Source organism: Pseudopipra pipra, chromosome 18 (genome assembly GCF_036250125.1).
Source record: "Pseudopipra pipra isolate bDixPip1 chromosome 18, bDixPip1.hap1, whole genome shotgun sequence".
NCBI classification, from domain to species: Eukaryota; Metazoa; Chordata; class Aves; order Passeriformes; family Pipridae; genus Pseudopipra; species Pseudopipra pipra.
This window is the reverse complement of record NC_087566.1, coordinates 1,702,353-1,726,674: the sequence shown is the minus strand read 5'-3', so window position 1 is coordinate 1,726,674 and position 24,322 is coordinate 1,702,353. Positions and strand designations below refer to the sequence as shown.

The 24,322-nt window shown below is 57.5% G+C and overlaps 2 protein-coding genes across 3 annotated transcripts; one reads left to right on the top strand and one right to left on the bottom strand.

The window, feature by feature from the left end:
• Positions 1-783: 783 nt before the first annotated feature.
• ZMAT5 (zinc finger matrin-type 5) lies at positions 784-21,032 on the bottom strand. Of its 2 annotated transcripts, none has more exons than XM_064674644.1 (6): positions 20,910-21,032; positions 14,744-14,967; positions 14,283-14,345; positions 13,772-13,852; positions 7,392-7,503; positions 784-4,164 (listed from the first exon to the last, which is right to left on the bottom strand). In XM_064674644.1, the coding sequence occupies exons 2-6, from the start codon at positions 14,868-14,870 to the stop codon at positions 3,879-3,881; spliced, it is 669 nt and encodes a 222-aa protein (XP_064530714.1). In that variant the 5' UTR covers positions 14,871-14,967; positions 20,910-21,032; the 3' UTR covers positions 784-3,878. The 2 variants fall into 2 exon arrangements, with proteins under 2 accessions (XP_064530714.1, XP_064530715.1); XM_064674645.1 differs by lacking the exon at positions 784-4,164 and adding an exon at positions 4,166-4,407 and having other exon boundaries at positions 20,910-21,027.
• A 43-nt stretch (positions 21,033-21,075) lies between these two features.
• LOC135423923 (cytochrome b-c1 complex subunit 9) lies at positions 21,076-22,768 on the top strand. Its single transcript, XM_064674646.1, has 2 exons — positions 21,076-21,254; positions 22,529-22,768. Exons 1-2 carry the CDS (start codon positions 21,114-21,116, stop codon positions 22,565-22,567), a joined length of 180 nt encoding a protein of 59 aa, XP_064530716.1. The 5' UTR covers positions 21,076-21,113; the 3' UTR covers positions 22,568-22,768.
• Positions 22,769-24,322: the final 1,554 nt, after the last annotated feature.

Below are 24,322 nucleotides of genomic sequence, written 5' to 3'. Positions count from 1 at the left end.
GGCAGGGAGGGAACACCCCGTTACCCCTCATTTCCACCATGGAGGGGCCTGGCCCCGGTGTGACCCTCCTGTGCTGAGGGACATCGGGAACCACCACGGCCTCACATCCCCCTGTGCTGGGGGGGCCCATTCCCACCTAATGGATCCCCCTCTTTGCATTTTTAATGGCAAAGAGATTAAAGGAATAAATAAAACCAGGGGAAGCGCTTGGGGCGGTGGGAGAATCGGGCAAAGCTGCTGCCCCTCCCCACGGGCAGTGCCAGGGGGTTCCTCCCATGGGAAGGGGGCTGGAGGAGCCCATCCCAGGCCATCCCCACCTTCACATCCCTGGGACCCTGGTTGATCCCATGGGGAAAACCCATTTCCCTGCCCTAGCACAGGACTTGCCGCCCTGCAGCACCACGGGAGGACACCCCGGTTTTGGGATGCCGGGAGGGATCGGCGGCGTTTCCATTGATTTGGGGGTTGGGTGGAGTTGGGTTTTTTTTTTATCTTATATAATTTATCAAACAAATTGAAGCCAACGTCCAAATGAGGAATGGAAATGGGAAGTGCTCCACGGCAATGAAATCATTCCGGCTGCCTCGCACAGTGCGGGAGGCTCCGTGTCCGTAATGACATTTCATCCATCTCCCCACAGAAAGTTTGGATTTTTTTATGAAGTGGCATTTCCAAAGGAGCCACGTGGCCTCAGAGACATATGTGTATGTATATATATTTTTTTCTTTTTTTTTTAACCAGGTCTGTTACAGACACTGTGAACAAACAGAAGAGAAGCAAAAAGGAAACGAGGACAATTTAATTTGCCAGAAAATACAATGACATAAAAGAAACAAATTAGATAAAAGGAATGAGGCGATTCCCCCCCCTCCAGCTCAGCGTTTCAAAGCGGCCCAATTAATTTTAACGGGAATTGGGAGAACGGATTTCTTCAGGCAGGTTTGGGGACGGCAGATCCGGCTCCGGAGCAGGCGGGATGCAGGAGGGTCCCGGCCGCGCTCCCGCTCTGCCGCAGCGGGGACGGATCATGCGGCTGCTCCGGGATAATTCAATTCAGGGAGCGCCAGGAAAGGGGGAAAAAAAAAGGGAATGTGCCGGGAGGTGGAGCTGCCGCGGGGGAAGGGAGGTGGGAGGGAGCAGGACCTGTGTAGAGTCCCCGGACAAGGGGATTGAAGGAGCAAAAGTGGCAGCAAAGCAGGAGGAGTGGCAGGGTGCCGTTCCATAGCACTGGGAAGCGTTTGGGATAGGAAGGGAAGAAGTTGGTAGTGGTTGTTTCTCTCTCTGGTGCTGCAAGGAGCGTGAGAAGGGCTCAGCTCTGTCCCTGTCTTGGTCCCACCCCCCCATCCCTGTTCCTGTCCTGTTCTCATCCCTGTCCCCATCTCCATCCCCAGTCCCACTCCCATCCTTATTTCCATTCTCCTCTCTGTCCCTTTCCCATCTCCCTATCCCGAGACCCATCCCATCCTCACCCTGTCCCCATCCCCATCACTATTCCTACCCCCATCCCTGTCCCATCCTCATCCCTGCCCCCATCTCCATCTCCACACCCATCTCATCCCTATCCTTGTCCCATCCTCATCCCTGATTGCTCTCCATCCCCATTCCCATGCTTATTTCCATCCCTGTCCCCTCTCCCTTCCCCTGATCCCTGTCCCTGACCCCCCCTCTATCCCCATTCCTATTCTCATCCCTAGTCCCATTCCCATCCTTATTTCCATTCTGTCCCCATCCTCATCCCTATTTCCATCCCTGCCCCTGTCCTGCCCTCACCTCTGTCCCCATCCCATCCCCATTCCCACTCCCATTCCCGTCCCTCTCCCGGGAAGAGCTGCCAGAGGACACGGGCAGAGCCCAGCAGGGCTGTGCTTGGCCGGGGCCCAGCAGGGCCTCATTTCCCTAAAAGCTTCCCGATAAATTACTCCAGCTCTTGCTCCAGCAAAGGCACTTTGGCTCGTGCTCCACGATCAGGCAGCAGCTCCTCACCCCCACCCCGGGGACGTGAGTCCATCCCTGCAGCATCCCTTGGGATCCAGCACCAGCCATCCCCGGGGGAAGGAGCCGGGAGCCCCGTCCTGTCCCTGTCCTCCTCCCATGGCCTTTTTCCATGGATGAGCCACAGGGGCCGTGTCCCATCCTGGTGCTGATCCATGGCATCATTACATCTCCTGACACTGCTGTAACACCCCCAGAAACCTGCAATGTACGGCCCCCTCCGAGCCCCCGGGGGTTACACAGCTCTGGGAATCCCTGACATCCTGCAGGGAACGTTCAGCTCCGTGGATCCACGACATCCTGCAGGGAATGCAGCCCACGGGCCACAGAGCACACAAGCTTTTGTGGGAAAACCCCTGTTTTAATTAACCCCCCTGATCGGCCCCTCTCACTCCCCAGGACAGGCTGGAGCTCAGCAGGGAACGCTCCTGCTCTTGCCTTTCCAGTTTTATTGGGAATTTCTGCTCCAGGAGCAGCTCAGGCAGAGTGTGGAGAGGCTGTGGCTGTTGTGTTTTACAATGGAACTTTCATTTACAGTCGGGCTCCACAGCTCACCCAGGGAGCTGCTGGGAGCTCCGGCCTCTCCACCAGAGATGTGTCTCTCTACCAAATTTAAGCTGGATCTGGGGAGCAGTTTTGGAGCTGTGGAGTTTGGGAGTGTTGGGTAAAGCAACACCTCCTGGATCAGCTGGAAAACCCACCAGGACTAGAGCACACAGAGCAGGGATGGGCCTGGGGGACTGATGGAAGCACAGCTCCAAACCCAGGTGAGGAGCAGGGGAGGATTTTGATGCTTGACTGGGAAACAAAAAAGTCTGTGAGAGAGACAAGAGTGGGAGTTCCTTGATCCGTCAGTGCCGGTGGCCTCGCTGGGTGTCCATGTCCATGTCCCAGCTCCTGCTGCCACCAGCAGAGAAGCCACTGTCCCCCTCCAGTCAGCAGGGCTTGAGGGGGACAGGCTGAACCCCCCAGCACTCCCCAGCTCCTTGGGGTTCTCCCTCGAGCCAGGCTGGGGGGGCAGGGATGCACTTCCAAGCTTGGAGAGAGCAGGCACAGCTCATGCTCCCACTCTGGAGCACGCCGGCATCCCGCAGCTCCCGGGGTTCCTCTGTGTTGGAGGTGCTCCAAGGGACCCTGATTCACCCCCAAATTCACTCCCAAGTGGATGTTTGTTACCTCCTGCACAGGGAAGTGAGGAAGGGACACGGGGCTGATCCCAGGCCCTGTGCTCCTGCTCTCCAGCAAGCCCAGGGCTCCTGCTGGAAGGATAAAAACACCTCTAGTTTGGCTCAGAGCTCCTCCAGGCTCCGGCCAAGGCTGTTTCCAGGCTTCTGTCACATCCAGTCCCTGCTCCTGTCAGAGCTGGGCCCCAGGGGCTGACGCTCCCGTGACAATTTGCCATCGCATCCCGAGGCGGGAGCTCTGCCCTGCCCTGTGTCAGCGTGATCCAGGCGGGATTTGGCCACAGGCAGTTGGCTGCTGCCCCTGCTCTTCATGAATCTGGACCCACCAGCTCCGTGCCCGGCCAAACCTGGAATGCACTGGCAGCGGGCACAGCCCTCCTGGACAGCCCTGCTGCTGGAGAGCTGCATCTCGGGATGCTGCTGGACAGGATCCCCCCCAGGGAAGCTGGAGCACCCACTTCCCTTGCTGAGAAAGCCAAGGGCCTCCCTCATCCACCCCTTTCCTGGTGAGGAGAGATAAGTTGGTGAAACTCTCCCTGTGGAGAAACCTGGGGATGTTTTCCCTCCTTGCCCCTCGCCCCCAGCGCAGCAGGAGCAGGAGCAGGGCTGAGGGGGCTCCCCAGGCTCTTCACCAGGAGCTCCTGGACACAGACAGCCTCACACCCGGAATTTATCAGGAACCAGCATAAACACCTGAGGAAATTACACATCAATTCCAAAAGCCTGGTTGCAGCTCCCTTCTCCAGCCTGGATCACGGAGCCCAGCGTGGAGCTGGACTGAGAGTGGGCAGTGCAGACAGCAGTGCTCCAAGGGGATGGATCCTGCCCTGGGAAACAGGGAATGTCTGCTCCAGGTGACAGCAGACAGCCCCTGAGCAGGGCCGGAGCTCTGCTGAGCACGGATCCACATTCCAGAGGCAGGGAGACAACCTCGGAGCAGCTGAGCCCAGGGGAGGCTGTGGGAGAGCAGGAACACGACAGGCACAGGCTGCGAGGGAGGGGGAAGGGTTTTATTGGTATAGAAGTGCAGACAAATAACTCCGTCCCTTTCCCGGGGCACAGACAGGACTCCAGCCCCAGCCTCGCTCCGGGGGTGCTCCCTCAGCCCCACTGCAGGGTGGGGGGCACTGGCCACCCCCCGGGCGGGGGGGCCTGCAGGGACGGGGGCAGCTCCTGCACTGGGGGCCAGCCCGGGGGGTACTGGAACGGCGCCGGTTTCTCGGGAAGAGCACTGTGAGGGGGGGAGGGAAAGGGATGGGGTGAGATGGGGGGTCTCAGCTGGGCAGCAAGGCCATGCTTGGGCTGGGCTTCCCCGTGCCCCCTCCAGTAGAGGAGGGGTTTGGTTATCACTAAGTGGGGATATTCCCATCTCCCCATCCCAAATCCAGCCCCAGCCCGGCTCTGTAACCATCCCCAGCCCATCCGAGCAGCCAGTGCTCCCTAAAGCAGTGCCTGCCAGTGGGAACTCAGGTGGGAGCAGCGGGGGGGGTGAGCAGGCACAGCCCCCCCGAGGGGCAGTGGCAGCAGGCACAGCCGGGTCTGGGAGCAGGGCTGGCCCCGTCCCCTCCGCTCCCCACTCCTCCCACAGCTGAGCTGGGAGAGGAACAAACAGAACCAGCAGATGTTTCTTCCCAAGTAGCCCAAATCCCAGCCCAGCTGTGCACTTCCTAAAGGACAAGGACCCCTCGGAAATGGAGAAGCTGCCAAACCAATGGGGTGTTTTCACCCAAGGACCCTTCAGCAGAGGGAACAGGCCTCTCCTCCTCCACCCCTCGGCCTGGGAATCACTTTGTCCCTGCCTCTCTCCCTCAGGTTTACTGGTTGAGGCCCCTGCAAACACCACACTGGGCTGAAGTGCAAGAGCAAGAAGCATCACTTCGTCTCCAGCTTGACCCGGGCAGGTTTACATTCATGGCAAACTCACCCTTTCCATTAATTCCTGAGTGCAGGAAGCTCATTTGTTCTCTCCCACAAGCCCCGACAGCAGCCTTGCAGCTTCTCAGGCCTCTGCCTCGGATCCTGATGAATCTTTTTAATTGTTATGCCAGGAGAAACCTAATCAAACTGTTTTACATAACTCCAGGGAGCAGCAGCACCCTCCCCTCCCTGCGGGGCCGCTGCCCTGGCCCAGAGCCAGCTCCAGGAGCGGAGTGTTCTCCAGCCAACAACACAGGGCAAAGTCACTCGGCTTAAGGTTTATCCCCGGGATGGGGATTCTCCAGAGAATCCCCGGGATGAGACAGGACTGTGAGGACACCCAGCAGCCCCTCGGGGAAGGGGTGTTTGGTGTCACAGCCCAGCCCTGTGGCTCAGGACAAGGGAATGCTGCAGGGTGGAACAGCACAGCCATCACCTAACGAGCTGCTCCGTGAGCAGCAGCACTAATCAATAGGGAAGATGCTGCCTGGGTTCTCAATTCCCTGGGGCCTCATAAGCTACAAGTGCTATCAAAGGTTTGCCTACAGCTGGAGCTGTTGTCCCATGTGGATCCTCCAGTGTTGACCAAGGTCAAGAGTATTTTCCTTAGAAGGTGTTGAGGGGATCCCTCCCCTTTGGCCTCTCCCAGGCTCATGAAACTTGTGGTATCTCAGAGGCTTTGAGGCCCCAGACCCTCTTCTGATGGAAATCAGCAAGTTTTGTTTCTGATGGAAATCAACACTCAGGGTAAAAATCAATCCCACCCTGGCAGAGCTCTACTGCCAAGAGAACCATGGAATCACCGGCTGGTTGGGTGGGAAGGGACCTTAAAGCTCTTAAAGCTCATCTCCTTCCACCCCTGCCATGGGCAGGAACACCTTCCACTAGCCCAGGGTGCTCCAAGCCCCAGGAACTCCCCACAGCTCCATCCCAGCTCTCCAGAAAACAAAGGCACAGCCTGGCTTGGGAAACAGGCACCAGGTGGAGGATTCCAAAAGGCTGGGACAGGAAAAGTGGAAGGCAGTGGGGCAGCTCCCCATCCATGGACATGGACTGCTAGCCCAGCATGGTGCAAAGGATCCTCACATTTCAGGAACCTCGAGGGCTGCAGGGGGGAGAGGGAGCTCCTTGTCCTTAAAAGTGCTTTCAGGAGGGACACAATGGACTCCCCAGGAACCAGGGGCACAGGGAGGAAACAGGTCCTGGCAACGCAGAACAGCTTCTGTGGCAGACAAAGCAAAGCCCATGGGGGCTCAGAAGGAGAATGTGGGGCTGCAGAGCACAAGGGGAGAAGAAAGGGAACAGGGACAGGCACTGGAAAGGCTGGGTAGAGGAAGGGAAGTTTAAATAGTTGGTGTTTAGCTCCTGTAGCAGATGGTTTCTGAGCCTGCAGGGATGGGGAGCTGGGGAAAAGGCAACAACCCTGGAAATTTTGGGCATCTATGGAGGCTGCAGGGATCAAGTTCTGAAGGTCTGGACATTCCTCTGAGTATGATCCTCTGAGGGAATCCCTCTGGAAACAGGGATGGCTATCTTCTGTAAGAGCTGATCCACCCCAATATCCAGGGATTCACGGGCAGGACAAGCAGAGTGGGCAAATGAAGTGTAGGGGTTGGAATGTGGGCACCACTGCAGGACCAAGGGCAGCTGAGCTGAGGGACAGAACAATCACACAGTAACAAGCCCAGACAAGCAGCAGAAGGAAGATCCTGCCCAGGCCAAACAAGGAGAGGACAGGAGCAAACAGAGAAAGAACAAAAGAGAGATTTGGCACGTGCCCAAATGTCATCCCATTAAGCCTGCGGCACAGTCAGGTGAGCCGGGAAACAGCCAGCACGGAATCCGAGTGGATACTGTGAGGAGGAGCCAGTTCCACCCTCCCCCTGGCAGGGAGGGCAGGCAGGGGTGGGAGAGCTGTCAACAGATGAGACCAGGCCCCTGCCACCCAACTCTGCATTAATAACTTGGCAGCACGCTGGCATTGTCCTTGCAGGAGTGCCTGTGCACCCTGCAGACTGCACGGAGCACCCTCGGGTGTGGCTTGTTCCCAAGGCCTGGACTGTCCCCTGGCACGCAGGGACACGTGTGGACACGTCTCTGACATGGTAGGCAGGGCTGGATCCACACACGTGCCCCTCATGTGTGCTGGAGGAGTGTTAAATGATCACTCCCATGGAGTTGGGATCTCTGATAACCCACACCTTCCCCCATCCCACCCCTGCTGTGGGATCCCCCCCTGCATCCTGAGGCACAGCAGCAGCAGCCAGAGCACACCTGGGTGACCCCAGACTCCTGTACCTGTTGCTCTGAGCCGCACTCAGTCTCTGGGCTCTCTTCTCCAGCCAGTCCTCGATGGTGCCAGGTGGGATATCTGCTCCCTCCTGCCGCAGCTCCTTCAGCCTCTTCTCCCCTGGTTGAGAGAGGGAGACATCAGGGAGAGCTGGATCAGAGGGAGAGCTGGGAGACCACCAGACCCTGGTGCTGCAGTCCTTTCACTCCAATAAACCTGCTGCTCATTACCCTGCACGGTTTCCTGTGGTGGAGAGAGTGTGGAACAGCAGCAGCCCCTCCTCCTCCTCTGCCCTCCTGCCATCTGATGCTTGGAGTCATCCCTGGTGACAGCTCCAGCCAGGCAGAGCCAGGGACAAGGGCTAAGCCAGCACAGTGGCACTGAGTGACACCTCCCCCCGGGGCAGATCATCCTCATCCTCGCCTCAAACAGCCTGGGCTGGCCCCGAGCCTGGAGCTGCTCCCAGAGACATGTCCCTCCACCTGGCAGGAGGGACTGTGCCACCTCTGCCCCATTAGGTGGGAGTGACAGGGACATGTGTCCGGGTGGCTGCAGCCCTGGCAGGCCAGGAGAGTCTGGGAGGTTCTGGGAGCAGTTACAGCCGGCACAGGGATGCCAGAGCTGCTGTCAGGGCTGGTCACGGTGCCCGCTGTGACACGTGCCCAGCCCTGCAGAGCCCGGGCTGGAGCTGCCACCAGCACGGGGGCAGAGCCAGGGCACAGGGAGCCAAGGGACCAGCTCCTGCACTTGGAGCATGGAAAGCTTTGAGTGGGAAGGGACCTTAAAGCTCATTCCATTCCACCCCCTGCCGTGGGCAGGGACACCTCCCACCAGCCCAGGTTGCTCCAAGCCCCGTCCAACCTGGCCTTGGACACTTCCAGGGATCCAGGGGCAGCCACAGCTTCTCTGGGTAACCTGGGCCAGGGCCTCCCCACCCTCACAGGGAAGGATTCCCTCCTGACATTGAACCTAAATTCCCCCCCTTTCAGTTTGAACCCATTACTCCTTGTCTTATATTTCTCATGCAAGTCAGGAATGAGGAAGGAAAACAGCAGGAAACCTCTGCTGTCCAGTGAGGGGCCTTCCAACATTTCAACCCCTCCAGCATCCTGGGGGGGTTGTGTGGGGCAGATACCTGCAGACAAACCTGTCCTGCAGACACTCTGTCCTCCCCGGGCAGGAGGGCACGGAGCCAGCGGGGCAGCCCAGTGCTCACCAGTCCCTCCCACTGGGCACAACTCCAGCCCAGTGCTCACCAGTCCCTCCCACTGGGCACAACTCCAGGGGTGCCCAGTTAGCAGAACTGCCCAGTGTCCCCAGCAGCAGGGAGGGAGCTGGCAGAGAACAGGGTGTAGCAGGAGTCCTTGACACTGTGGCTGCCACAGCCACGCTGCTGCCAGCACGACAGGCGGGGCGGGACGAGGAGCCGCTCCCAGTGATCACATCTCCAGCCTGGTGGAAACTTCCACCTGACACACCAGGGAACGTGACCCTTGGGAAACCAAACGCTGCTGACAACAAAAGGGAAGCAGAGGCAGCCGTGTGTCACTGCCCTCTGCCCTGCTCACCTAGCCCAGCAGGGCATCCCTGATCCCATTTAGGGATCAGCCAGCCTGGCAGAGCCAGCTGCAGCCGTGCCCCCCAGGAGCCCCCTCCACACCCACCCACCATATGTCACACGTTTAAGGAAAACATTACACCTTTCCAGACAGGGTGTGAAATTAATACTGCTTGGGCAGAGTGAAGGATCACTTCATCCTCGTGCTGGCAACCAATTATTCATCTGCCTGTTGAATATTAATAAGGATGGCAGGAATGTGCTACACAATGAGCAGCCGGAGATGGATAATTTGTCATCCAGCCTTTTCATCTGGTGCTGCTGGGAGGGCGACGATGTGCTCGGTGCCACCATGGACAGCCTGCTGTGGGCCTGATGTCCAGGTGCTGCTCTGCAACCTGCTGATAAGGCTGGAGACGGGGCTGTTCCAGGCTCCTACAGCTGTTCCCAAGGATCAAAGCCCCAGCAGAACTACCTGGGGTGAGCCCAGCCACCCGGCCAGGTGGGGAATGGGGAGCCAGGAAGCTCAGTCTGGGGAGCTGGGCACTGCTCAGACTCAGGGTACCCAGGTTCAGCTCCCAGGTCAGACTTCCCTGGCAACCTTAACCACCTTACTTCCCTTTGTTCCAGCTGTCTCCATCTCCTGAGCACCTGGGCACATCCCACCTTGGCAAGGGGACCAGCAGCAGCTGTGACGAGGCAGGGAAGAAAATCGTGGAGAGAAACCTCTCCCACTTCTTCCTACCACTAAGATTTCCTCTTCATCCAGCTCCAGAGCCCAACACAGAACACACCATAAGCAGATGAAGCCTCTCTGTTCAGAGCAGGGAGCCTGAGCACCACACCAGGAACTGGTGGGAGTCCAGGGACTTGAGCAGCCACCACTCACAGCCCCATCCAGAAGAGTTCACTGCATGCAGTGGGACCACTCCAGGCTCACACTGGGATAAATGAGGCCCCAGGTGTCCCCCTTAGATATCCAGCTGACTCCCTGTTCTCACTGCTCTCTGAGTTACTGCTCTGGAGCATTCCAACCCTTGGGCTCAGAAACGGGCAGCAGGGACAGGCAACTCTCCTGCCTTGATGCATGTCCATCAAAAAGGTCATTCTTTGATCTCATCTTCCTCTGGAGCACACACATCCCATCCAGGGACTACCAAACCCACCTTGAGATTGGAAACACCCCCTGAATGCCAACAGGTATTCCAAGAAGTAGCTCTGAAGGGCCTTTACCAGCCCTTCCTCCCCACACGTGGCCAGGCTGCAGCGGGTGTGAAGGTGCTTCCCTCCTCCTCACAGTGGTGTTTGTTTCACAGTCTAATTACAGCCAATTAACAGAGTGTCTGTACTGGTGAAGCACCTCTAACGATGCCAGAGTGGGAGCCCACGTTTACCTTCCCTTCCCATGCAACTTTTCCCAGGGGTTCTCTTCATCTCTGTCCAAGAGCTGGAACCCCCAGGACGGGCGGGTCACCCAGCAAAGGGATGCTCATGAAATCCTTCAGCTGCCTCCCTGGGGGGGTGATGTGGGACCCCAAACTCCTCCAGAGCACATGAACAGCACCAGACTGTGGCTGAGAGATGAGGCTGATGAATCCCCTCACCAGGAGCAGCAGAATAAGTTACCACTCCCAGCCGACTGTGAGCTCCTCTCCTGCTCACCACCCAGTTAAACCAGTCGGCTCCAGCCACCCCAGCAGGGTCCCTCATGTCCTTCCAATCTCATGGATACACCAGAAACACTCCCCCAGCTGTGCCCTGGCCCTCCCCTCGCAGCCCTGCCTGGCTGGAGCTCATCAGAGCCCGGGCTGGGTTGATCCCACTGCACCACGGACACGGATTAGGGGCAGCCAATAACTCTGAGCAAGAAGATGGCAATCTGACAGTGACTTTTTCTGACATGACTGTACTTAAAATGACAGCCTGGAAGTGTCTGGCTGATGAATGATGCAGCAGGCTAATGCTTTGATGCAGGAACAGCTGGGAATATCTCTCCCTCCCTGCCAAAGGTGTAAACTGTTGCTTCTTGATGAGGCTATTCTACAGGGTGCAGAGATGCTGAAGCCAAAGTAGGCCACGCTTCAAGCTGTTCTAGAACAGGGAATTGTCCAGAAATTTTCCTACCTAACCCACAAGACTTACACAAACAACAGGGTGAACTCCCTGCATTAAAAAGGCCAAATGTTAAGGACAATGTAATGTTTCCTTTGGCTGTGATAAAAGTGCCTTGTTAGCGAGCTACCAACACCAAACACTCCGAGGGGACTCAGGGGCAGGTTCAATATTTACATGACAAAAAAAGTGTCATCACGGTTTAGCAGTGTTAGAAAAAAGTCAGACGAGGCTTTGCCTGAGCCAGAGCTGAGGAAAGGGGGGTTAAGCAGCATTGTGGACCCACCAGGAGACTGTCCCCTTTATCCCACCAGCCTGGTCACCTCTGGCACGGTCACACAAGGTGGGGAGGCTCTGGAGCTTCCAGTCTCTCTGCTCATCTCAAATCCCCAACCACCCCCGGCTCCAAGGCTGTCAGAATCTCCCCTCCGGGAAATCTCCGTGGACACTGACAGCCGGATCCAGAGCACTGCTCCAGCCCACGCTGGGGCATCCCGCTGGCTGCAGCCTGGCATGGCTCGTGGCACAGAAACCCCAGGAGTGGGTGGGAATGCAAATGGGACCTTCCTGATGGAGGATCAGGTCTCCTGTGTGTGTAACACAACCTGCCACACACGAGCCTGCCTTCAACCCAGCACCTGAGACAGGGATGCCTCGGCTGAAACATCCCCACATCACACCAACAGCGGCTGATCCCTCCACCCACTGCCCCTGGTAAGGGCTGTACCTCTCCTCCACCGAGTCCTGCTGAACCTGTCACTCCACCAAACCCCTCCAAGCTCCCTGATCCCAGAGAGGGTCTGTGTGATGCTCTTCTCACACAGTATTATAGAGCCACACACACGAGAGGTGAGGACTGAAGTGCCCAACCAGGCACCCCCCACTCCCCGGCCGGCGCTGCTTCAGGGCTAATTGGTAAATTAAATGTTTCACTCCTAACACAAATACAAGGTTTCCAAGGAATCCCCCCGGACGCGGCGCTCGGCAGCCAATCCAGCGCTCCGAGCCGACCCGTTTGACTGCAGTCGATATTCAATAAGCAGGGTAATCGGCGGGGAAGCTGCCCGAGCGCACAGGAGCTGACAGCCTTCCCCGGCAGCTCCGCTCCGCTCCAAGGAGCTCCCGCTTCCCCCGCAGGAACAGCCGGCACCGACTGGGAACGCCGCGGGTTCCTGACACCCTGTGCCGCCCCCGGGGCCCGGCAGGGAGCGGGCAGGGAGAGGGTTCGGGCTGGACTGGAGGCACTGCCCTCCGGGGAGGGCTGGAGCACTCCGTCCCCGCGGAGGTTTATTCAGTTCCAGCGTGGATCAGAGATCGATCCGGAGTCAGCCCGGGCAGTCACACACTGACTCGGCACGGAGAGCGCTGGAACAGCTCCGTGGTGCCTTCCCCGAGCTCTGCCTCCCCAGATCGGATCCCGCAGGGGGCCGGGAGAGGCTCTAACCCACCCCCCCAACATCTCGCATCTCACACACACACTTCCAGCTTCAGCCTGGCTTTTCCAGACTATTGGCAACCCAACAGCTGGTTCCAGGGAGCAGGGTGGGCACGAGGGCTGCTCCAAGCTGGGCTGCACTGGGAGCAGGTCGAGGAGGACTGCGAGGCCATGTCTGGGTGCTGTGCCCAGTTCTGGGCTCCCTGTACTGGACATACTGGAGGGAATCCATGAAAGGCAAGAGACAATGGGCACAACCCAAAATACAGGAATTTCTGTAAGGAATTTCCATTTAAGTATTTAAAAAAATACACATTTTTTATTGTGAACATAGTCAAACACTGGCTCAGGTTGCCCACACAGGCTGCAGAGCTTCCAGCCTTGGGGATATTCGAAACACAACTGAAGTGCTCCTGAGCACCCTGCTTGGAGCAAGGGCAGGTTGGGATCAGATGATCTCCAGTGGAGGTCTCAACCATTCCACAAGTTCTCACCAACACCTCACTCACACTCCCTGGAAGTGTCCCAGGCCAGGTTGGACGGGGCTTGGAGCAACCTGGGCTAGTGGAAGGTGTCCCTGCCCATGGCAGGGGGTGGAACTGGATGGGCTTTAAGGTCCCTTCCAACCCAAACCATCCCATGATTCTGTGATTTTCTCCAACCACTATGGAGAAAACAGAGCTGTCACCCCTTTTAGGGAAAAGAGGTGGTAGTCCCAGAATGAGAAGGTTCAGAAGTTCTCTGGACACTCCCAGCAGGGAGCAGGTGTCACCCACCCTCTGCCCACACCTCAGTTCCACCAAAGCCACACGAGCAGAGGCCATTCCTGGATCCAAGACCCCCTGTCCTCTCCTCAGCACAGCCCCACAGCAGGCCAGCTCTTCCCACAGGTGGAGGCAGCAGCTCCCTGGTAGTGGCAGAGAGGTGGGGGGAAATCCAATCCATAAATTTTAGGGGAAGTGATGTACCAGTGCCCTCTGCTGCTGACAGTTTTTATTCCCTGACTGAGTAAAACCCCAAGGGCTCACAGAGCCCACTCCAGACTCTTGCTGCCAAGTGGTAACAGCACAGCCCAGCTCCAGGTTTGTGTCCGTGCCAGCAGCTCTAGAGCAGGGAGCACATGACAAACAGCAGCATTCCCAGGCTCCAGGACACACAGCACTGGCAGGCACGAGGGATCTGTGCTCTGCTGGCTCCCTGCAGGATCAGAGCCTGCACAACTCCCCCTGCAGCAACTGCCCCTCCAAGGAGACCCCTGGACGTTTCCTCCTGGGAGGACTCACCTTGAACTTGAACACTCAGCTTCTCCAGGTCCTGCTCTGTCATGTGGGAAAATCTGCAGTTGGACCCAAAATCACACTGTCCTGGAACAAATGGGGAGATTTGGAAATTCAAATTTCAATTTCAAAATCCACTAGGTTAGATATCAGGAAAAAAATTTTCATGGAAAGGGTTGTAAAGCATTGGAATGGAGGAGTCACCACCCCTGGAAGTGTTTAAAAAACACACTTGTGGATGTGGCACTTGAAGACGTGGTTTAAGGGTGACCATGGTGGTGCTGGGTTGATGGGTGCACTTGGTGATGTTAAAGGTCTTTTCCAAACTGGGAAAAGCCACGGAGCTCTGTGAGACCTGCCCACAGGAGACCCTGCCTTGTGCAGGAAGCTCCACTTCCATCACCCCTCCCAGCCGGATGCTGGACACACAGGCCCAAGCCCCTCACTGCAGCCTTGGGCTGGCTCTCCAAGGAGCTGCTGGAGCTCAGGGACTTATTTGCACCTCAGAACTCCTCACCTGTCTGCAGGAACTTCCGACAGGGTTTCTTGGTTTGCTCCTCCTGCAGGATAGCGGCGGCATCTGGGGAGACAGCGGGTGAGAGCAGGTAAAGACCCCGCGCCCTGTCCCAAACAGCTCAGGAACCACGAGGAAGCACAGGAACACACAGGCAATGGTCTCACAGCCAGCTGAACCCAAACTCAGTGTTTGCTACAGCCAGAACGCACTGCCCTGCTCCCTCCTCAGCCCCTGGATGCACATTCCCCCAGCACTCCTCAGGTGGCACTGACAAGTGAGACAAGTCAGAGCCTGTCTCCGTTTTGCCTCTGAGACTGCTTGATGCAACAGCATCAGGGCACACAGAGTCATCAGTGTGTATAAGCCACCAGTGCTGATTTATTTTCTATTCCCACTGCCCCACCTCATCCATCCCCTCCCCAGCCCCAGGAAGGGAGTGGCAGACAGCTGGGAGCACCCACCTCGGAATAAGTCGTACCAGACCCTCTTAGCCCGGAGATGCTGCACTCCATTGAGGTGTTTCTTCCTGTTGTGCAGGTTGTCCTGGAAGGACCTGTCACAGTAGTCACAGAAGTACCTTTTCCCCATCTCTGTCCTGGTAGAGCAGCCTCAGCACGGCCTGGGAACCATCAGGCAGTTCCTCGGCACCCAGCCACGGGAACGGAGGATCCAGGATTTACAGCGCCTGCTTCCAAAGGAGGAGAACTCAAATCACTTGGGCTTGGCAGACAGAGAGAGAGGTGAGACCCAACAGTTTATATCCTTGTCCATCACAGGCTGCTGGGGCAGGATCTGCTGCCTGCACATGGGAGACAAGGCTTGGATCTGCATTTATCTCTGTCACAAAGCAGCAACAGCTCTGCTGGAAGAATTCTCCTTCCCCGTGTCCAGATCACACAAAACAGAGATCCAGAGAGCCAAAGGCTCCAGGGAAGGTGCACCAGAAACCATCCAGGGCGCAAACAGGAGGAGCTGGAGGTCCTGGGGACCTTGAACCACAATCTCCACGAGCTGCCATATAGGAGGAAGGAAATTCCCTCGTGTCCACCACGGCAAGGAAAGGAAGGAACTCAGCAAAGATACTTGTTTTATCCTCAAAGATAAAGCAAAAGCTGATCTCACCCGTCCTGCAGGTGGGAAGCTGCACTGCAAACACTACAGGACATAACATTGCCTTCAGCCCACCCAGACACCCCTTCTGTCCTGCACATCACGGCCTGCTCCCCTCCCCCTCCCCAGCCTGTGGCACCAAGGTGTGTCTGCCCCGAGCACACCACTAAGGTCACACCAGCCCTACAGCCAGGAAAAAAGAACCCCAACTCCACAGCCACTGAAAACAACCTGGAGATTCCTGGTCCTTCTCCCCCAGGGAAGAGGGAAGCATATCACACATGTAGGTGTAGCCTGGAGACTCTGACGAGGAGAACTGAGGAGAGACAGGACAGAATTTGGGAGCTCCCATCCATGCTCCAGGTGAGGTCAGCCTGTGTTTTACCTTTGAGGCACCCATCCCATGGGATATCCCTGCTGGAGGTGCCACAGACACCCTGAAGGAGCTGCAAGTTCCTTCCTGCGGGATATGAAGGTACCTGATGAAAGCCAAAGATGGATGGACTGGGAGATAAACTCCAAAAGTAACTCTCCACATTTTGACACCTTGACAGTAGAATGCATTTAAAAAATGGCACGGAGAGCAGCGCAAGAAATAAAGATTTTCTAAATAAAACAGGGCCAGAATCAATCACAGCCTCCCAGATGATTCCTCAGGCTCAGCAGGAAGAGCAGAGCTCCAGGCAATCCCTCAGAGCCCGGCGTGCCGAGATCAGGCGGGGCTGCCAAGCCTTCTGCCTGCCATCCATCCATCCGTCCATCCATCCATCCATCCATCCATCCGTCCGTCCGTCCGTCCATCCATCCATCCACCCATCCATCCGTCCATCCATCCATCCATCCGTCCGTCCGTCCGTCCATCCATCCATCCATCCGTCCGTCCGTCCGTCCGTCCATCCATCCATCCGTCTGTCCATCCACCCATCCATCCATCCATCCCTCCATCCCTCCATCCATCCATCCCTCCATCCATCCATCCGTCCGTCCGTCTGTCCATCCATCCATCCATCCGTCCGTCTGTCCATCCATCCATCCCTCCATCCATCCAGGCACCACACTCCTTTCCCTCCCCTGCTCCTCAGAACTGCTGCTTCAAAGTCAAATTGCTGGAAATCTCTGAGGCCTCAGACCACAAGTGAAGCTGCCTCCAGCTGCATTTGATGGAATAATTGTCTGATTGTTTTGAGTCGGGTTGAAAACCTCCACACTGAAGGTGAAACACTCAGAGACTCCAACGGGACTGGAAACCTCGTTGGTTTAAGGTCCTTTCCCTGGTGGGTGAGGGGCTGGACCTGCCCCAGCACCCAGACCCCCCCCGTGCCCTGGGCTGATCCCCCAGTGTGGGCAGCAGGGCAGGGGGGATTCTGCCCCTCTGCCCCCTCGGGTGAGACCCCCCTGCAGAGCTGCCTCCAGCCCTGGGGAACAGCACAGGGAGGACGTGGAGCTGCTGGAGAGAGTCCAGAGGAGGCCCCGGAGATGCTGCCAGGGCTGGAGCCCCTCTGCTCTGGAGCCAGGCTGGGAGAGCTGGAGAAGAGAAGGCTCCAGGGAGAGCTGAGAGCCCCTGGCAGGGCCTAAAGGGGCTCCAGGAGAGCTGGAGAGGGACTGGGGACAAGGGATGGAGGGACAGGACACAGGGAATGGCTTCCCACTGCCAGAGGGCAGGGAGAGATGAGAGACTGGAAAGGAATTGTTCCCTGTGAGGGTGGGGAGGCCCTGGCCCAGGTTGCCCAGAGAAGCTGTGGCTGCCCCTGGATCCCTGGAAGTGTCCAAGGCCAGGTTGGACAGGGCTTGGAGCAACCTGGGCTAGTGGAAGGTGTCCCTGCCCATGGGAGTGGGTGGGATGGATGAGCTTTAACATCCCTTCCAACCCAAACCATTCCATGATTCTCCAGGTGAAATACCTTGTTGGAGGTGGTCAAACTTGATCCACAAACCTGGCTCCTGCATGGAATGTGTAACAGCTCAGTAGGGCTTGAGGTCTGAAACTGTCCTGCTGCAGCCCAAGAAACCAAACCCAACTGCTGTTTGATGAACAGGGATCCATAAATTCCCTCATCCTTCACTGGATCATCCCAGAGTTTTCCAGCCAGCTTTGCTGCACTGTGGTGGGGCTGCTGGAATCCAAAGGGAACATATCTGGCCCACTGGCAGGCTCTGCTTTTGAGTACCGAAAAATCCCTCTTTCACATCTCATTCCACAGTCTCCCAAAGTTCCTGGTGACATAAAAAGCTCCCTGTCTCGGCTCTGGCTCCTGCACTCCATCTCTGCAGAAGCAGAGATGCTGCAAACAGGGAAAACAAATGAGATTCTGCAGTGGTCCCACACAAGTTTCCAGAGCTCTCCCAGGGAATTGTGCCTGCGGAAGCCCAGCAGCAGCCAGCCTTTGAAATCGGGTTTCAAACTTTCCCTTTCATCACCCCGACAGCAATAATTGCAGAAGCTCCTTCCCCCTCCTCCCCCCCCCCCAAGAAAACAAGGCAGAAAGCTCCTACAGATTCCAGGCAGATCCCACAGCTGCCTGCTCCCAAATTCTCCAAGCAATTCCCATTGCAGGGGACGAAGGAATGAGCAAAGCAATTAGAGGAGCATCGGGTCCTCACCGAGATTGCCCCTCCAGTGATCACACCCAACACTTATTCCCATCTTTTTAAGGATTCCACTGCATGGAAATCTGGCTGGATTCTGCCAGCTCTCTGCAGCACCAGCGCTCGGCGGGTCCGGAGGAATCAAAGCTGCTTCTGAGCAGCACCAGCCTACTTCCATCTCCCCAAACGGCTCCAGCCATAAACAAAGAGCATTATTCAGCTGTGAACAGAGATGGTTCCTAATTAAATCCAGCTTGGCCATTATGAAATAAAGTAAATGTAGCTGCCCTGTACAGCACAGCCCCGGCTCGGCCGTTTCCTCTCAACATCTCCAGACCCTGATTTGCAGCTGAACTGAGGAGCTGAGACCCCCAACCCTCCACAGCCACAAACGCTTCCAGACAGGCCCTAGGCCAGCTGGAAAGAGTCCCTGAAGAAAGGCAAACACAAAAAAACCCCACGGGGCTTTGTCTTGTATAAAAGTATAACACAACTCCTCTGCTGTGCCTCCTGGAGGACCAAGGCACCTCCCAGGTGTGGCACAGCCAGTGAGGGGCTTGGGACCAGTCCAACCAAGATCCTCCATGCACCATCCCACGTTTCCCCTTCTCCAGCTGCTGCCAAAACACTCCACGTTGCTCTGTGCCAGCTACAGATTTTACCCAGGACTCTTGGGGGTGTCTCACCAGGCAGGGGGAGGAAGGTGACCCTGAAATGGGCACACACGGCCTCGTCTGTGCCTGGGTGGAACCCCAAGAGCTGCTGCTGGGCCCTGACCTCAATTTCCTGCCTTCTCACAGCCCAGGCCTGGGGCCATTCCAGCCACTTTGGATATCCAGGCAGATGTGAAGTTAATTAAATCCAAGTGTCAAGCTTATGACACTCAGCTGCCAATTTAAATGGGCTCAGATCTGCAGGGAGCCTTGGGTTGGCAGCAGAGTCTGCTGGCACCTTCCAGTGACAGAGGGACAGGTCCTGCTTTCCATTTACCTCGAGTAAATCATGGAATCATGGAGTGACTTGGGTGGGAAGGGACCTTAAAGCCACCCCCTGCCATGGGCAGGGACACCTTCCACTAGCCCAGGTTGCTCCAAGCCCTGTCCAACTGGGCCCTGGACACTTCCAGGGATCCAGGGGCAGCCACAGCTTCTCTGGGAATTCAATCCCAGCCCTTCCCCACCTCACAGGGAGGAATTCCTTCCCAATATCTCACCTAACCCTGCCCTCTGGCAGTGGGAAGCCACTCACCCTTGTCCTGTTGAGGAATCATCAAGGAATGGGTTGGGTTGGAAGGCACTTCAAAGCCCATCTCATTCCACCCCCTTCCATGGGCAGGGACACCTTCCTCTGGAAATCCAGGGCTCAGCTTGGGATTACCACCAGCCTGACCACACACAAACCTGCCCAGCAATTCACAGGCTGTTGGGGAGATTTGTCTCAGATAATCCTGAGCAGTTATATTTGAAAAATAACAACTGAGCTTTTCCAACCTCTGCTCTGTGTGAGCAGAGACAGGACCCAGGGAATGGCTGGAGCTGTGTCAGGGCAGGCTCAGGTTGGATCTCAGGCAAAGGTTCTTCCCCCAGAGGGTGGTTGGCACTGACCAGGCTCCCCAGGGCAGTGGGCACAGCCCCAAGGCTGCCAGAGCTGCAGGAGGGTTTGGACAACGCTCTGAGGGACAGGGTGAGATTGTTGGGTGTCTGTGCAGGGCCAGGAGTTGGACTGGATGAACCCTGTGGGTCCCTCCCAGCTCAGGATATTCTGTAATTCCAAAGGTATAACACCACACACAGAGCACAGGAATGTGTCAGGCACATTCCAGGCTTCCAGCACGAGCAGAGGCTTTTCCCTAACCCAGAAAAAATCCCACAGATCCCCACAGTCACTGTATGAGAGAACCAAACATAAATAAATCAGGAGAAGTGACTCTGCAGCCAGACCTTGTGCTATTTCTGAGTGGGTGAGACAAACAAAACGACAGAGCAGAGTCACTTGAGGGTCCGCTTTGGAATTTCATGTAGATGCTCATTTAACAACAACCCTGAGGGGGAACAGCTTCAGTTTCAGGATTCCTGAGTCCCCAGTGTCTGTCCTGCTTTCCTAACCCCAAATTTGCCTCTCTGTCCCATCTGTGCTGGAGCCACCCTGGGACCCCTCTGCCCTTACTGAGGTTAAACAGAAAAACACGAGGAGAAGGTAGCAAAAGGGAATGTTCCCACTTCTGTTCTGCCACATGGGGCCACATCTCACTGTTCCCGAGGCCTCTGGAGCCTCAGGGTCGTCTGGAACAGGTTGCCCAGAGAAGCTGTGGCTGCCCCTGGATCCCTGGGAGTGTCCAAAGCCAGGCTGGACAGGGCTTGGAGCAACCTGGGCTGGTGGGAGGTGTCCCTGCCCATGGCAGGGGGTGGCACTGGATGGGCTTTAAGGTTCCTTCCAACACAAACCGTTCCATAATTCCATGATTTATGAGGTCCACACCACTCTCCCTCTCACCCCACACCGTCACCGACCACCCTCCACACCCCCAAATTGCCAGAAAACACCCAAACTGCCCCCCCTCCGCCAGGGGTAGGCAGAGGGCAGTGACCACAACCCCTTCGTGTCCCCGTCACCCCTGGAGGGCACCCTGGCAGGGCAGGGCAGGGCAGGGCAGGGCAGGGGTGACTCTGCCCCCTCAGACCCCCCAGCCCGGTCTGGGTCCCCCCACAGCCGTGGCCGGGCTGGTTTCAAGGCACAAAGCCGGACCTAAACCCTCGGGCTGCCCGGCGGGGCCGCTGAGGGGAAGAGGGCGGGACGGGGCCGAGCGGGCCCCCCCCACAGCGACCCCTCACGGGGCCCTCACACGGACCCGTCACCACGACCCCTCACATGGACCCCTCACAGGGATCCCTTACAGATTCCCCGCCCCGCTCCCCGGCCCCGCTCACGCACCTCCAGCCGGGCAAGCGCCGCGCCGCCTACATCTCCCACAATGCCCCGCGCGCCCCCGAGCACACCGCCCGGCACTCCCGGCACCGCCTACAACTCCCGCAATGCCCCGCGCGCACGCAGAGCACTGCTCCCCGCTCTCCCAGCACCGCCTACACCCCCCATCAACCCCCGCGGGGCCGCGCAGGCGCGGTGCGCGCGGCCAAGATGGCGCTGCTGCGGCAGGTGTACGGGGCGCTCTTCCGCCGCACCTCCACTTTCGCGCTGTCCGTCGTGCTGGGCGCCGTCCTGTTCGAGCGCGCCTTCGACCAGGGCGCCGACGCACTCTTCGAGCAGCTCAACGAGGGGGTAAGGCGGGGGAAGAGGCCGGGAGAGGCCCTCGGCGCGCGGGCCCGCGCTGAAGGTCAGGCCGGCCCCGGTGCGCCCCGCCCAGAGAAGGCCCCGCGCCTTTCCTAAACTGTCCAGGGCCGTTCCTAAACTGTTCCTAACGTGTCCCTGGGCCGTTCCTAAACTGTTCCTAACGTGTCCCTGGGCCGTTCCTCAGGTGTCCTGGGCCGTCCCCAATCTAATTCCTCAGGTGTCCTAAGCCGTCCCCGGCCCCGCGGTGTGGCCCCAGCCCGGGGGGCTCCACGGCTCTCGTGGCGCTCGGCGGTCCCGGCTTCGGGCTGTCCTCGGGCTCCTCCGGCTGCGGAGCCGCTGGAAGGGCCGTGGGAGGCGGTGGGAGCAGGAGCGGGAGAAGGAGCTGCTTCTGTGCTCTGTGTGCCCCCGGCTCGGCCGAGCGGCCCCGGGCACAGAGAGGGCGTGGGCGCTGCCCGGTCGTGCTGGGACACGGCACCAGAGTCCCGGGGTGAGCTGGGGTGAGAGGGATCAGGTCGTCCTTGTGTTCCAAAGCACGGCTGTGACAGGATAATGACTGCCGGGCACAGGATCACGTGCAGGGAACAAACAGAGGCTTCCTGTTCCCCTGGGGAAGAGAAGGATCCAGCGAGAGTTGAGAGCCCCTTGCAGGGCCTAAAGGGGCTCCAGGAGAGCTGGAGAGGGACTCGAGACAAGGGATGGAGGGACAGGACACAGGGAGTGGCTTCCCACTGCCAGAGGGCAGGGAGAGATGGGAGATTGGGAAGGAATTCCTGGCTGTGAGGGTGGGGAGGCCCCGGCACAGGTTGCCCAGAGAAGCTGTGGCTGCCCCTGGATCCCTGGAAGTGTCCAAGGCCAGGTTGGACGGGGCTTGGAGCAACCTGGGCTGGTGGAAGGTGTCCCTGCCTGTGGCGGGGAGTGGGACTGGGTGGGCTTTAAGGTCCCTTCCAAACCATTCCAGGATTCTGTGACTGGGATTGTTCTGTTCCCATAGCTCCAGGAGCAGAACTGCTCTCTCTGGTCTGGGTGGGAATTCAAGGCAGGGTGACTGAGATAGTCCAATCCAGAGCAGGGGGAAGGGGATGTTCTGCAGCTTCCTCCCTGTCCAGACTAAAAGCCAGGAGCCCCCTGTGTCCCTCACATCCAGTCCAGGGCTCCCTCACCACCTCCCCAGGCAGGGTGACTATGAAACATAAACTATAAAATAGCATTTTAGAGTGAAATGTTATCCCAGCACCTCTGAAAAGCCTTTGTTTTGCACCCAGAAACTGTGGAAACACATCAAGCACAAGTATGAGAACTGAGCAGCTCAGCAGCAGGAGCCAGGAAGGAGCAGGGAAGGATTTGGCCTCCTGAAACTGGGAATGGATTCCTGATGGAACAACTCCAAGCCAGAGTGTATCAGCCCCCCCCTGAGCTGATGTGAGGCAGGATGGACTCGGGGGTGCTGCTGCTGCTGTTCTTGACTCACAGTGTTCAAATAAAACTCTGGTCCTTGTCTCGTGTGTGTGTGTTCACCTCACCCATCCTTTGGCTTCCTTGGGGCTCCTCCTTCTCCAGGAGATGGAGAGTGGTTCAGTGCAGCCCCACTCCTTAGTTCCAAGGCATTGGAAGGAATCACAACCTCCTAAAAATGGTTGGAAAGGCTTGGAAGCACTTACAGAGCTGTGGTTTAGTGACAACCCTTGGCCTCTGCCTGAGGAGAACCTGGAGAGGGAGGAGCAGCTCTTGTCTTTCTTCTGGCCTGTTCACAGAGAAGGGGCTTAAAATCATTTACATCATCTGTGGTAGGTCCTGTACAGGGCTGGGGGAGGTTCCTGGCCCCTCTCCCTGCCCTAACAGTGGTAAATCTGCCCAGCACTGGCCCCTTGAGCTCTGAGCAGGCTGAGTGTGCCCAGCACTGCTGGGCTGAAAATGGGGGGGGGGGGGTGTCCAAAACCTCCTCAAAGGGGATGTGGATCCATTCCCTAATTATTTCTGTGCCTTCTGGCTCTTCAGATGGCTTGAGGGGCAGAAGTTCTGTAGGTCTGTGTGGTACCACCAGCCTGCCCCCACCCCGGGATCCAAGGGGAGCTGCTGGGCAGGGAGAGGAATTGGTCTCTCCCCCTCAGCAGCTCAATCAGGGGAGTCATGGAATGGTTGGGATGGGAAGGGACCTTAAAGATGATCCAGTTCTATCCCCCTGCCCTGGGCAGAGCCATTCCCTCCTCAGCAGCCTCACTGAGGAGCCCAGCCCTGGCTCTGACTCTGTCAAACACCTCTTTATTCCCAGGAAGGGATATTTGGGTACTGTTTGGGGTAACGATCCAGTTAATCACTCAGCTCTCTTGGGAGATCTGGCTCAGTGATTCCTGCTCTTCCCCCCTCCCCTGCCCAGCAGCCACATCTCTCCCTCTTCCCTCCATTTTCCCTCATCAGGAGGAATTTTAGCCATGACTGGGGCAGAGCCCGTTAGAGCCAGTGCTGGGGGCAGCAGCTTTATTGGCTTTGCAAATGGGCACCAGGGGAGAAACATTTACTCTAAACACACTTAAAAAACATCGTGTTTTTAGAGCAAACCCCAACCCCAGCTGTACCAGTCCCAGCTGTGCTCTCTGGAGACGTTCAAGGGGAAGGTTTCAGCGTTCCTGGGACAGCCCCAGCCCGTGGTGCCAGCTGGCTCTGCAGTGCTGCTGCTCCACGCTGAGCAGCTCAGAGAGAGGTGCAGCTTCTGAGCAGCGGGAACCAAAGCTGAATACAGGATGAGGGGGAGACAGCACTGCAGTGGGCAGCAGGGAGGGGCTGAGCCACGAGCCCAGAGAGCAGGAGCTGCAGGAGAGCAGAGTTACCCTAGCAGGGGATTGCCCTGGATACAGGGTTTGGGGACAGTGGTGAATGCAATTCCGTTTTTCCTCTACCTGTCATCAGGAGGTTTGAAAGAAAAATCTCCCCAGAGCACTCAGGACTTCACCTCCTGTCGTGGCAGTGGCAGTTCTGCTGCATTTGTGCTGCTCTGCCAACAGCCCCACAGCAGCTCCAGTCACACCCCAGTCCCCTCGGAGTTAAACCAGGCAGCAAGG

Bases quoted from the DNA above. Each gene is read 5' to 3' on its own strand.
- ZMAT5 (XM_064674644.1), bottom strand. From the start codon at position 14,870: ATGGGGAAAAGGTACTTCTGTGACTACTGTGACAGGTCCTTCCAGGAC. The intron at 13,853-14,282 runs GTGAGGAGTTCT...CATTTGTTCCAG, and splicing joins TCGGAAGTTCCTGCAGACAG to GACAGTGTGATTTTGGGTCC. The intron at 7,504-13,771 runs GTGAGTCCTCCC...TCTCTCAACCAG, and splicing joins GCTGAGTGTTCAAGTTCAAG to GGGAGAAGAGGCTGAAGGAG.
- LOC135423923 (XM_064674646.1), top strand. From the start codon at position 21,114: ATGGCGCTGCTGCGGCAGGTGTACGGGGCGCTCTTCCGCCGCACCTCC. The intron at 21,255-22,528 runs GTAAGGCGGGGG...TTTTGCACCCAG, and splicing joins TCGAGCAGCTCAACGAGGGG to AAACTGTGGAAACACATCAA.